Source organism: Centroberyx affinis, unplaced genomic scaffold, assembly GCF_046629955.1.
Source record: "Centroberyx affinis isolate AG114_WGS23_722 - 3 ecotype Tasmania unplaced genomic scaffold, CSIRO-AGI_Caff_v1 ptg002726l_1, whole genome shotgun sequence".
In the NCBI taxonomy this organism is placed as follows: Eukaryota; Metazoa; Chordata; class Actinopteri; order Beryciformes; family Berycidae; genus Centroberyx; species Centroberyx affinis.
Genome location: NW_027280894.1, coordinates 38,677 through 52,631, shown reverse-complemented (window position 1 = coordinate 52,631; position 13,955 = coordinate 38,677). Strand labels below are relative to the sequence as shown.

Sequence of the window (13,955 nt, the reverse complement as noted above, 5' to 3'; positions counted from 1 at the left end):
ATCAGCACATGTGAGCCAGGTCACAGTGGAATAATGTGAACTGGGAAATTTACTGCTCACCTTAATTAACAAGGTCAGCAAGCATGCGGGTTGGAATACATATATGGTAGTGGAGAGTGTGTGTTTGTGTGTGCTTGTTTCTCAGGGTTACTGTTAAATGCTTTCCTTCCAGTGAATCATAATGATATAATGTCTCTCTCTCTCTCTCTCTCTCTCTCTCTCTCTCTCTCTCTCTCTCAGATGCTCCTGAGAAGCCAGAACTCAAACGGCCGTCCAGCCAGGGCATTTCTGTGGGAGAGACTACCAGCTCTGAGGTGTGTGTACAGTATGCATGTGAATGTGTGTGTGTGTGTGTGTGTGTGTATGTTTCCTCAACACTTAGATAGTTGATTGTAACATTTCTGTCCTTCCTGTGTGTGTGTATCAGATCGGTACCTGTGAGACGATGAACGGACACCCACAGCCCAGAATTATCTGGTTCAAAGATGAACAGCCCCTGCCGGAGGTCAAGGACAAGAAAGAGAGTAAGTCCATCCTCTGCTTGTTGTGGCAATTAAGGTGGGGAAGTAACACAAACACAAGCCAAATCCTCGTGAATCTGGTGAAGAGCTATCAAGATTATTTCATGATATTTTTAGTCAAATTATCTCCCTGCACTAGCAGATAATCTTGCTGGTTTCAATACATTTAATTTGATATGTGCGTGCCAATATGACTTCTTTCAAGAAATCATCATAAAACAATGAAGAAAATCTTTCTCCAAGACAGTGAGTAAAAAGTAAATGTAAATGTGCTGAAACAAGTTACATTATCCTGAAAAAAAAGTCAAATTTGTTGAAAAATAAGCTGCCAGTGCAGTAAGATGATTTCACAAAAAAAAGTCTGGATACAAGAAAAAATGACTTGACAAGTCTGTCGGTTTTTGCAGTGCTCTTGAAGTCAACCATCATTTGGAAGTCCTATTCTATTCTAAAATTTATACATTTATAAATTTTGGGATGTATTTGCTGTCATCATGAAGTGTGAGATGGATGGTGGACAAAAAAAAAGGTGTCCTGCCCTGGGTGGCATCCCTCCTGAAGTTAATCATTCAGTATCATTAAATTATAGATGGTTCCAGTCTGTTAAAGTTTTATCATTTTGCAAGAGTAGGTGTCACTTTTTTTTTTTTTTTTTTTTTGAAAATGGTAGAAATCTCGTCTTCACACACTGTACACAGCAGGCGATGTTCTGTGCCCTATCTGCAGTCAATCACTCATTCAATCAATGGATCTTTCACTCAGTTAGTAAATCAATTGGACCTACTTCAGCTTAACAAATTTTTCCCTCCATCCCTCCTCCTCCTCCCCTCCTCCTCCTCCTCCTCCTCTCCCTCAGAGACCTACATGATCCCGTCAGTGGTGAAGGAGGCCTCGGGTCTCTTCACCATCAAGAGCACCCTGTACATGCAGCCCACCAAGGCGGACAAGGACTCGGTGTTCCAGTGCACCGTGGAGTACAGCATGCCAGAGGAGCAGATCATGAAGAAGGAGTCCGACACCATCACCATCAACCTCAACTGTGAGTGGAGACGAGGGATGGGAGTGCAGCGTTAGGGGGGGGACTGTATCCGATGAATCTATGAATCCAGTGGTTCTCAACGTGGGGTCCGGGGACCACCAGGGGTCCTTGAGGGGGTTCCAGGGGGTCCCCAGCAAATTGATGAAGTGTTAAACTTCACCATTATTTAATTTACAAGAAGTTAACACAATTAGAGAATGTAGAAGAATGACTATTTTGATCATAGTTTCACTGTTATCTCTCTACAATACAGATGGAATTCTGGACAAAATCATATCTAACAATAAAAATATTCTCAGATTTGGGTTCAAGAGACAACATCTCATCAAATAGGGGTCCATGGCTCTAATGTGGACTAAATTAGGGGTCCTTGATATGAAAGAGGTTGAGAATCAGTGTATGAATCTATGAAAATGAATTGAATTAATCTGATTATCTGTAAGCCTCTCTCTCCGTCTATCTCTCATTCTGCACTGACTTACCATTTAAAGGAAGAATCCCCCCTTAAACACTTTAACACTAAAAACACTGTTTTGTTGTTTGGTGGTGTATTTTTCTCATTTCCGCGAATAACTGGCCAAATGTAGACGACTTGACGTCACCTTAAGATAATTCCAGCGCAACTACAATGGAGTTTAATCTACAACATCAACGGTAAACATCAGGTTTCGGTGTCAGCTCCTCAGAGTCAAAGAACAAGGGCTTCTCTCTAGACTCGCCATTTTGCACCAACGTTCAGCAATCATACAGGGAGGAATCCTGTAGAAAAAAATCGCTATTGCTCTCTCCACTCACACGTACTGAATTCAGCAAGTTCATACTCGTTCTCTGGGAAATGTAGGAAATCCCTACTTGAAGTAGAAGTACATGAGGCAGGTTGAGGGGAAAGTGGGTACACCAAAAAAGTACATTACATCACACAATAATTCCTGGAACGTCTCGAACATCAGAGATCGATGAGATCTAACCGGTGTAAGAGTATCCGAGGGTGGATTTTTTTTCTTCCCTTTAAGCATCAACTAGCTAGTTATTCTCTTCTTCTCCCTCTGTTTTATTTCTGTCTGTTCTTTCCAACCAGATCCCTCGGAGACGGCGACCTTTTCCCTGCTCAACCCTGACCCAGTCAAAGAGGGCGATACTGTCACTATGAAGTGTGAGACGGACGGAAACCCTCAGCCTGAGTTTGACTTCAAGAAAGATGTATGTGGATGTTTTTGTATGTGTTTGTGAGAGAGAGAGAGAAAGATGGCAATAAATGGTTTTCCTATTGCTATTTTTTATGTTATATATATTATATTATATTATTGTACATATTATTTATGTTATTTTATATATTTTTATGTAACCAAAGTTCCTATGGTTGTAACGGAATTGCATGGCCTGCCTCTTGGTTTACTGCATCCTGCTTCTTCAAAAATAAGATTTTACTCTTTGTTACTCTCTCCCTCTACCCTTATCCTCTCTCTCTGTCTCTCTGTCTCTCTTCCCCTCCCTTCCCTTCTGTCTGGACTGTCCAGGGGAAAGACATCTCTGGTGGTCAAGGTGGACTCCTGACTCTGAAATCTGTCAAGCGCTCGGACGCGGGCGTGTACAGGTGCGAAGCCACCGACTTTGATAACCTGGACGCCGACCTGAGCGGAGAGATCACACTCGCTGTCAACCGTGAGTGGGACACAAACACACAAGAACACACACACACACACATGCACACAAAGACGGATACACACAGTCACACACGTGCACACAATTTACCTCATCCTATTCTTTAGCCTTTGCCGTACGCCATGCTTTCAATCTGTAAATCATAGAAATAAAGGGATTAGGATTGAATGGAATGGGCTTTAATGGAATCCTTTCAGCTCAGCGATATCCAATTCAATTATTCACAGTTCATCTGTTTCTTTAATGTTATCCCTGCCGCACTCCCTAATTTGATTTTATCACACACATTTAGGGGATATAGCCTAGAAACAGCGTGGAATTGCATCAAAATGGGTTCCACTTCAGACTAAGTGCATTAGCTTTATACCATACAAAAAATATCAAACGTTCTTCAGCGGTTCTGCACAGTACGGTACACTTAAGAATCTTCATTTACATGATTCTTTGGCTGACTAAAAGCGTTTTATTCCCTTAAAATGTAGAAATCCAGTCCTTCATCCAGGGTTTCATCTGTCATCATTTTCCCCTCCTCTCTCATTCTGTTACTCTGTCATTCACTCTCTCTCTCTATCTCAGACATGGACCCGATGAGCGTGACCCCGGCCGGTCCTCTGTTCGCCAAGCTGGGAGAAATGGTGGAGATGCAGTGTAAGACCAAGGCCTCCGCTGCACACACTGTTCAGTGGAAGAAGGTGAGCTCCATCTCTCTCTCTCTCTCTCTCTCTCTCTCTCTCCCTGACCCTCTTTCACTTTCATGTACAGGCAGTTTTCCTAGTGCATGGATCGTCCCTCCCTTGCTCTTTCCCTCATCTGTCCAAGTCTTTATGAGCGTTCCTAGATCATATTTTGCTGTCACATAATTAAAAATGGCTGGATTTTGCAACATCAGCCGCCTCAAGGCTTAGGTATTCAGAAATCTTTCGATTCTGATTGGTCTTCCAATACCAATACCTTTCTTTGTTGAATAAGAGTAAATTATTCTCTGTGTAATGGCCAAGCTACACTGGAGCCATCGAGTGAACGTGAGTTAAGTCAATTGGCTTGCGTCTAATGAGCCAAGATTTGCCTACATCCAATTCCCATGAATGAGTAAAGTGAACAAGGCAAGATAAATATGTTGTTTCTCTTGGCATACCATACAATTATTCAGCATAACGACTGTTTCTGGCGATTTAGTTCATCTACAATCTGTCTACCCATATAATAGCCAACCGCAATGTACGTCTTGTATTTTCAGTTTTATGGTAACTGGAAATGTTATATAACCTGCTGCACAGATTATGATGATTTACATAGAATCCTTTTAAACAATGTTATATATGCATAATGAGCCAGGAATAGCCAATGAAATCAAGGCAATGGATAATCAGAACGCTGTGCAGTTGCTGCTCTGTGTTTAGCAGGCAGAGCGTTGCAGCAACGTGATGCTGAAGGCAATGAGGGCGCTTCTGATTTGTTTCTGCAGTAAACATACCAAAAAACTGGAAGAGGGTTTGATTGTTTATTGTAAGAATCTATTTGAAGCTATTCAATACCTTTTAATACCTTTTGTTACTGTAAAATTGATATCAATAATGAGTATGATACTAATAGGTATTGTGTTTGAAATTCAAACCTGCTGGACCACTTGTTATGTGCAGTGCGTTCCTCTGGCCCCCTTGTGTAGCCTGTGTATCTATTGTTGTGTCTCCTGGGTGTGATAGAAACACGCTGTTTGCTGGCTTTCTGGGTAAAGTATGTGTTTGCTCTTGGAAAGGAGAATTCCTGTGAGAAGAAGCTGAGAGGAGTTGCATTTAGTAGAAAGAGACAGGTGCATTACGGAGGACTGACTTTGATCTGTTTTCACTGTGCTTTGGAACAGTGTGTGTGTGTGTGTGTGTGTGTGTGTGTGTGTGTGAATGTTTTTCTGTTGCTTTCCCAGCATAACAATGGACACTCCAACTGGAAGTGCACAATGTTGTTCTACTGCTCTCGCTTTCACGCAAACAACTCATATCATGGAGAGTAAAGAGAAAGACATAGAGGGGTAATAGTGCGAGTCTAATCTGTTTTGTGTGTGTGTGTGTGTGTGTGTGTGTGTGTGTGTGTGTGTGTGTGTGTGTGTGTGTGTGTGCGTGTGTGTGTGTATCCAGGGCTCTGAGGTGCTCTCTCAGACTGGCGTGTTGTCGATTAAGGACGTTTCCTATGATAATGCTGGAGAGTACATGTGTGTTGGAGCCGTGCCGTCTGTGCCAGGACTGACAGCCCAGGCTCACATCAACATCACCGTCACAGGTAACACACACACACACACACACACACACACACACACACACACATACATACATACACATACCCACAAGCACAGACATGCCTTACAAAAATTAATAACACTGTGTTTGGATAAGCCTTTGAGGAAGAGTTTAATAATATCAGTGTCAGACAATGCTCTCTCTCTCTCTCTCTCTCTCTCTCTCTCTCTCTCTCTCTCACACACACACACACACACACACACATACACACTACGCAACCACATTCCCACACTCATGCATACACAATAATGTATTTCCCTCGCTAAATTTACATAGCCTTTTCTCCAGACATTCACTTTAGGATGTATGAACGTGCCAGGCCTACTGGTTAGGAGGTGTGCAATAAACAGGGCTTCATAATGTATTATGTAAGCAAACTAACACAACTTTAAAACACACACACACACACACAAGCTAATAACAATGCCCGGTATTGTTTTAAGCTGAGGGAGGAGATTGTTATATTTTCAGATAGTTGGAGGAAGCACCTGAGAGATTGTGTCGCTTCCTACTCTGTTGATTAGCTAGTATGAACATCAGATGGAATCTCGATTAGTGTGTGTGTGTGTGTGTGCGTGTGTGTGTGTGTGTGTGTGTGCGTGCGTGTGTGTGTGTGTGTGTGTGCGCCCTGTGTGCGTGTGTGTGTGTTTTGAGTTTGTGCCGCATTGTGTGTTGGTTTTGTTTATAATAAAAGATCCTCTCGCTCCGTCTCCCCCTCTTTTACCCTCCCCCTGTGTGTCTCTCTCTCTCTCTCTCTCTCCCTCTCTCTCGTTGTCTCTCTCTCTCTCTCTGTCTGTCCCTCCAGGAAAGCCAATGATCGAGACTCCAGTTCACGGAGAGGTGGGGAAGGAAGGAGACATGGTGACTCTGAAGTGCTCAGCCCACGGCTACCCCGCCCCTCAGTTCACCTGGAAGCCCTCAGGAAAAGAGGTACGAGTGTAAAAAAAGACAGACAAAAAAAAAAAGCCTGCGGTTGTATTTTATATATGGACAAAAATCAATCAAAATATATCTCCTTCAAAAGTTTTAAATTTACAGGAATCGCTTCCAAAGCAGATGGCATTAGTACCTTGCTAGTAGGGTTTGTACCTGCAAAAATAAGCCAACATGGCCAACAATTTCTCAGTGACTGTGGTGAACATACTGTATATTCCAATGCAAGCAAACAAACACAGCTATCGCCATTACAGTGTTTTTATTTGGGTCAGTTAAGGGAAGTTTGTGGTATTATTTTTCATAAAATCAAGATAAAGTTCATAAGAAAACTCTTTTCTGGTAGTCTGGTATGTTAAACTTCAAAAGCAATGGAAGAAGGAGAAACAGCAGCAGCTCTCAGGGGCGAAGGAAAGTGATACTTCATTCAAATCTTTCATATTGCTGTGATATAGTTAGAAAATAGTTAAAAAATCCCATATGCAGCAGCTTTAAAGAAACTTACAGGATGAATTAAAGCTTCACAACTGTAATAAGATAAGATAAAATAAGATCAAACAAGATAAGATGAAACTTTAATGATCCGTGTGGAAAACTGGGTCATTGCAGAAGCAAATAGTAATAGGATATAACAGATAAAACACGGGGGTTATATAAACATACGCAACTGGCAATTTAAACACCAGTGCTCGGCAGTGTTTGAACGAGAAGTATGGGGAAATATATAATATGGATTACAGCATTATTAGGATGCACAAAATCACAGCAGCAGGATCGAGGGCAGAATATGTGTGATATGGGAATATGCCAAAAATTTAAGATACAGAATATAAAATAAGAGAATATGCCTAATTTAAGTCCTGCTTCACTTCTTCCCCTTGTCCACATCCCTCCATCCCTCCTCCTCCCTACCTCTCTCCCTCCACCCTACCTCCCTCTATCCCTCCTCCCTCCCTACCTCCTTCTATCCCTCCTCCCTCCCTACCTCTCTCCATCCCTACCTGCCTCCTTCCCTCCTCCCTCTCTCCTCCCTCCCTTCCTCCTTCCCTCCCTCCCTCCCTCCATCCCTCCTACCTCCCTCTCTCTTCCCTCTTTCTCTCCTCCATTTCTACCTCCCTCCATCCCTCCTCCTCCCTTCCTCCCTCCCTCCTCCCTACCTCCCTCCATCCCAACCTGCCTCCTTCCCTCCTCCCTCTCTCCTCCTTACCTCCTCCATCCTTCCCACCGCCCTCCTTCCCTCCCTACTTCTCTCCCTCCATCCCTCCTACCTCCCTCTCCCCTCCCTCCTTCCCACCTCCCTCCTTACCTCTTCCATCCCTCCCTCACCTCCTCCATCCCTCCCTCCCTCCCTACTTCCCTCCATCCCTCCTACCTCCCTCTCCCCTCCCTCCTTCCCACCTCCCTCCTTACCTCCTCCATCCCTACCTCCCTCCCTCCCTCCTTCCCTCCCTCCCTCCTCTCAGTCTGTATCAGTGGAAGGTAACAAGATGGTGAGCAGCTTGACCCTGGAGGCCACGGCCGAGGTCATGAAGGACGGGGTGACCTGCGAGGTGACCAACGAGCACGGAACAGATACCAAGAACTTCGCCATAGCAACCAAAAGAGGTGGGTGTCAGGAGACGACGATGACGACGACGATGATGCCGCTACTTTATCTCCCTCCCTCCACTCCCTCCTTTCATCCTTTGACGTCCAGTATGACACCGCTAGAAGTTTTTCAGTGTTTCAGTCAACAATTATTTCTGCCTTCCTCTCTTGATTTTCTCCTCACACTCACACAAGTTCACGCACCCAGAACAAGCGTAGAACAGAACAAGCACTTTCTTGCTTTCTTTCCTTCTCTTTCTTTGTTTCTTTGCTCAGTAACACAAACTGCAGCCTAAAACCTGTCTTCTTTTTTTTCCTCCTCTTTTGCAGCAACTGACAACAACGCCGCTGACAGAGGTAGAGCCTTCTCCCTCCTCCTCCTCCTCTCCTCCCTCCTTCTCTCAGGACTCTTTGTTGTACAGACCCTGTAATTTAGGAACCCCCCCCCACCCCCCCACCCCACCCCCTCCTCCCCTTCCCCCGGCCCCCCAAAACACACACACACACACTCCCCCCCCCCAAAAAAAAAACCCACCTCCACTGTACTGTAATCTTGTATATTTACCCTCTTGCTACCGAACACTGTGGATATTGTATATTGTTACTCTTCTTCTTCTCTTGTTTGTCACCTTTGTATGATGTCTGTCCTATATTTTGTGGATGCTACTACGACTTTTTTCTGGCCCCTCGGGGACAATAAAGGATTCTATTCTATTCTATCCTTCTTCTCCTCCCTTTGTTTCTTTGCTCAGTGTCTCCTTTTTCGTCACCTCTTCCTTCCGACTGCATTCTTGTCTCTCGCCGCTCCCTCTCGTCGTTTTTCAATTGCCTGGGCTCTGTGCGTAGGATTATGTAACCTTAGCATATATATATGTGTGCTCCTCGTGGTGTGTGTAGTGGGTTGGTGTAGTTTGTGTGTGTTGTGGTATGCGCTGTTGCTTTGCTTTGCCATGGGACTGAGGAACTCTCTTTCTTTCAAAGTGCTGCTCTCTGGGAACCCTGTGCTTAAGTCAGGTCTGTATTGCTAACCCTGTTGTTGTATATGGTGTTCGTTTAACACTGTAAGTCTCTGTGTGTGTGTGTGTGTGTGTGTGGATGTGTGTTTGTGCAAGTGCACACATGTTAGTGTATATGTGTTTATGAGAGCCAGTGTGTGTCTACTTGTATTACTATAATTGTGAGGACTGATTTGATATCTAGAAAGACTTTTGGTGAAAGTGAGGAAGGTTTGGCCTATTTGGACCTTTATATTTTACATTGTAGGAATTTAGCTGATGCTCTTATCCATAACAATTTAAGGGTTAAAATTATGGTATTGGCCTTTTATTAAATGTCAGATATCATATATATCAGATATCCAAACACTGGCAAAAGTTCAGATTTAAATATATTAAAGAAAATTTGCACAAATCATCGTCTTGAATCTAAATATCAGTATCAACCCTCAAAAACTCATATCATTTGAACCCTAGGTAGAATTATGGTAAGTTTAAGGTTAACATCAGGCTTGCAGTTACAGTTAGGGAGTGAATGCTGGTAAGTGTAAAGTCCACACAAGTATAGTAATTCAAGTGTAGGTGGGTGGGTGGGTGTGTCTGGTGTTTTTCCTGGCTCTGGTCAGCTGTGTGGGATTATTTGTATGTGTAGGCCCCATTTATGGGTCCCATCACATTTCAGCCATTGCGATCAAAAGTTAAACTAACTCCACATCCCACTCCCTACCCCTGCTCCTTCTCCTTTCCACCTATCCATCCATCCATTGTCTCCCTCCGGACCCCACCCATCCCCACCCCCTCCCTCCCTCCCCACTCCCTCGCGCACCCTCTCCCTCACCTCCCATTCTCACCCTCCCCTCCCGTCCCGCCACCGAATCTCTCCCTCCCCATTCGAAATGATTCCCCTTCCCCTCCACCTCCTCTCCCCCTCGAATCAAACACCTCCTCCCCCACCTCCCGTGGATGCCTCTCACCCTCCCTTTCCCCCCTTCCAAATCAACAACTCACCACTCCTTCCTCAACTGCCACCAATCCCTCACTTCTCCTCCATCCGATCATCCATCATCCCTCCCCCTCCACCTCCCTCCGTCCTTCCTCCATGTCTCCCTCCATCATCCCACCATCCCTCCACCCCACCATCCGTTCCTCCCTCCATGTGTCCCTCCGTTGCGGCGGTGTAGCCGACAAGCAGCAGGGCGGCTCCAGCGGGGTGGTGATAGCTGTGGTGGTGTGTGTTCTGCTGCTCCTGCTGCTGGTGGCCCTCCTCTACTGCCTCAACAAGAAGGGCAAGCTGCCCTGCAGCAAGAAAGATAAGAAGGAAGTGTGAGTAGAGGGGAGGAGGGAGGGAGGGAGGGAGGGAGGGAGGGAGGGATGGGGAAGGAAAGGATCGAAGCCATTTCGCTGTTGTCAATAATCATCTTAGAATACTGACTCATTATGAAAATTGTCCGAGCTAGACAAATCAAGCAGAGTAAGCATGAAGCCTTTATTTGGTTTTGTCAAAGTTTCTGAAGTTTCTGTCAGGGTTTTTGAGTTCACATCACGTTGCGAAGAAATTGAAGGAAATAATCCTCCAAAAACATGTTGCCTTATTGTCACATCCATGTCTTTTTATTTTAACCTTTTTTGTTAGCCAGGGCAGCAGTTAATTTCAAGTTAGGTTTGACACAATAAAATTTGTATTTTTAAATTGACTAAAATTAGTAAATGTTGAAAAATCTAATTACATCGGGGGAAATGTAAACCAGACATCGACGTAAATAGGATGTAACTCCAAATGACACCGGTATTCTCCTTTAAGTCAAGAACAGAGCGTAGAACTCAAAATAGCCGCCAACATGTTTCAGCCATCTAGGGCTTCATCAGGGTGTGTCCACAGCAAAAGCTCAACTTCGCCGCGCACTTCTTCCAGGTACAGCGGCTTCCTCTTGTGTCATTATCAACTTTCTCTCTGTTTTTCTCTCTCGCTCTCTCTGCAGGGCCACTGGAGAGGTGAACAACGACATTGTGGTGGAGATGAAGACAGAGAAGGCCAACGAAGAGGCCGGCCTCCTCAACAAGAGACCAGCAACAGAACAGGTCAGGCCAATGAACAGACAGACAGACAGATACACAAACAGACAGACAGACAGATAGACAGACAGACAGACAGACAGACAGACAGACAGACAGACAGGTGTCAGTAGGGCAGGATTAATGTGTCAAATAGTTTTGGTTGGTATGGGCCACTGACCAGGTGGGGGGTTTTCCATGGACAGCTAGGTCTATATTAAACTGTCATGCTAGACTAGCCTCTAATGGAGGATCATAACACAGAGACTGTAGAGTTAAGTCAACATGACCACACTGTCATGGCCGACAGTGGTGCAAACTGGGGTGGGGGGGTAATGCAGGTAAAGTAGATCTAGTATGATCTCCAGCTGGTGATTACCATTGCGTCACCACCAATATAAAATAAACTCAATTCACTTTTGTTAAATCTTTGTTAAATCTTCAAATGACTTACATCAGTACTTTTACATTTGTTTGAGTGTTGATTAATGTACATTGTCCCTTTTTTTTTTAAATAAATTGAAATTGAAATCCTAGAAAAAAAAAAAAAATTCTAAAGCTTATATTGTTCTTGTTTATTATCCAATGGAAAATGAGTTAAACTTGGCTGGTTAATGTACACAAATAAAACAAATAAGGTGTACTGCAACACCACAAAAGTGAAGAATGGCCTCATAGACGTTTACCTTGCCTGGAGAGAGTCTGGATTGGAAAAACCATTGACTGTCAACTCCAAAATGCTATAGAGCTATAAGATCACACTGGAAATCAATTTTGACACGCATGACCATAACAATACCGTCAGCAGAAATATCTCTAGACACATCTATCATGGTGATTGAGTCTGAAAATAGTTTTTCCACAGAGAGAGCGCATTTGAAAAAAGCTGTCTCTGTGATGATGGTGTGATAGCTGCAGAGTTTGACACTAGTACAGAGTTTGTCCCAAAATGCCATCGCAAACATTAAACATTTCATGATAAAATTTAAAGCAGTAATGACTTTGATGAGCAAAGCTGTGAAATCCAGTTTAAGCGAGCCTTGTTCCATGTGATTAGTGGAAATATTGACAGTAAACTTTGTGACAGATTTCAGAGACGCGGGAAGATTGCAGAGACATTTTGCTTTGTTATTGAAATGGATAGTATGACGAGGAGCTGGAGGATCCTGTCTCTCCGTATGTCATCACATCAAGTGATGCTTCTGGAGACAGCATTAAAGAAATTTGCTGTTAGCATTTTTCTAAACAGTTGCAGCAAAGCCATAGACAAATTTTACTTAATTCTAAAGAGAAACCTTGACTTTGTTTTCCAAAATTTGACATTAGGTGTAGGAATGTTTCTCACTATGCCAATTCCCCACATACAAACACATAATGTAGTATATGCTTATTTAATGCCAGATGCAGAACACATGACAGTGACATATTATTGTGAAATATGATTTGATTTGATTTTGATTATGTAAAATATGAAACAAAAACAAATGGTTTGGCTAAGTGTAAGATCATGTTACTGAAACTCAACACAATAAATACTATCATCCTTGAAATAAAATCTGTCAAGAAGTGTTTAAACATTGTATTGGTTGAGGGGATTTTTCATACACCCCAATAAAATGGTTGTTTTGCCCATCCCACTGTGAATACCTGGACCTGTGTGTAGCATCTTAGAGGAGGATACTCATATAAGCAGCAGCTACCAAACCACATTGACAATTTCATTGAGTGTTATATTACATACGTGAATATTGTTAATATTCATGTTAATGTCATATTTCATGATACTTTTATCTCAATGCAAAAGTGCATCTGCAGTGTATCAGCACTCAGGATACGATGATAAATACAGACTGTGAATGAAATCTAGTAGGAATATTTATTATCCAGTTAAGGAGTATCTATTTCTGCGTGCATTTCCAAAATGCATTTGATCCATCTTGGAAATAAAAACCTTCATCTCACCTTCTTCATTCAGTATCTCTACTGAATGTTCTAGTCTTCAGTGATATCATTCTGTCAGCTGAACACTTAAGTTATCTATTGTTGTTGCTTTCAGTCACAAGAGGAGGTGTCGCATTGCCTGAATGGTGGATGTGATTTCATTTTAGAATGAAACTCTTCATTTGTTGTTTGAAACAAAATACGGGAAAGTAATAAATCCGGTAGTTATTAGCAGTGTAGGCAGCCACCATTATAAAATTGATGACACGTCGGTGATACTTATATTCTTCTGTTTTGTGTTTTCCTCTCTTTCTCTCTGGCAGTGATGAACCGAGACAACGAAAGTAAACGACAGAGGGATGAAGGGAAGGAGGAGGACAACAGTCATAACGGCAGCAGGGCTAGTTTTTATTTTTACGAATCAGCCTTTGAATCAAGACTGAGGGAGGCAACAAAAGGTGGAGTGCTTTGTATGGGTGTATACAGAAGGGTGGGACGGGGGGATGGGGTGGGGTGGGGTTATGATCATGGAAATGGGTTTGATTTGGGGAGCGTGGGAGGAACCGTATGTATGGCATTGGGCATGCTTGTTTTGTAACCTGGAGTAGACCTGTTGGGTGGAGTCTCTCCCTTTACAAGCTGCAGCTTAGCCCTAAAAGATGTAACTCCACCCATGTACACTACCCCAGGTTTCAAATCGTGCACACACGCAAAATCATAACATGACCTATTACATCACTGGATATGACATCATATGATTGTAACTTCTTATTCACCAATCACATCTTTTATTGACTCCATTGCAGAGTAGAGCCATACAGTAAAGCGTGGCCCCGACACACTGTCCAAACACAGTGGCAGTATTCTTCTTATCTACCCCAAATGAAACACAAAATGCCATTAAGCCACTGTGCCTTTCTGGAGAGTGTGTGTC

The 13,955-nt window shown here is 43.3% G+C and overlaps 1 protein-coding gene across 2 annotated transcripts in view; it reads left to right on the top strand.

Moving 5' to 3' along the window:
• Window positions 1-13,506, top strand: part of bcam (basal cell adhesion molecule (Lutheran blood group)) — a 51,857-nt gene extending 38,351 nt beyond the window's left edge. Inside the window, exons 4-16 of one of the 2 annotated variants that reach the window (XM_071535532.1) lie at window positions 241-314; window positions 428-524; window positions 1,378-1,560; window positions 2,639-2,760; window positions 3,078-3,222; window positions 3,799-3,914; window positions 5,355-5,496; window positions 6,319-6,443; window positions 7,910-8,051; window positions 8,364-8,390; window positions 10,210-10,351; window positions 11,008-11,107; window positions 13,345-13,506. In XM_071535532.1, the coding sequence (XP_071391633.1) occupies window positions 241-314; window positions 428-524; window positions 1,378-1,560; window positions 2,639-2,760; window positions 3,078-3,222; window positions 3,799-3,914; window positions 5,355-5,496; window positions 6,319-6,443; window positions 7,910-8,051; window positions 8,364-8,390; window positions 10,210-10,351; window positions 11,008-11,107; window positions 13,345-13,347 (1,418 nt within the window). In that variant the 3' untranslated portion in view covers window positions 13,348-13,506. The remainder of the gene's footprint in view (window positions 1-240; window positions 315-427; window positions 525-1,377; window positions 1,561-2,638; window positions 2,761-3,077; window positions 3,223-3,798; window positions 3,915-5,354; window positions 5,497-6,318; window positions 6,444-7,909; window positions 8,052-8,363; window positions 8,391-10,209; window positions 10,352-11,007; window positions 11,108-13,344) is intronic. The other variant, XM_071535533.1, reaches the window with a different exon arrangement.
• The last annotated feature ends 449 nt before the right edge of the window (window positions 13,507-13,955 follow it).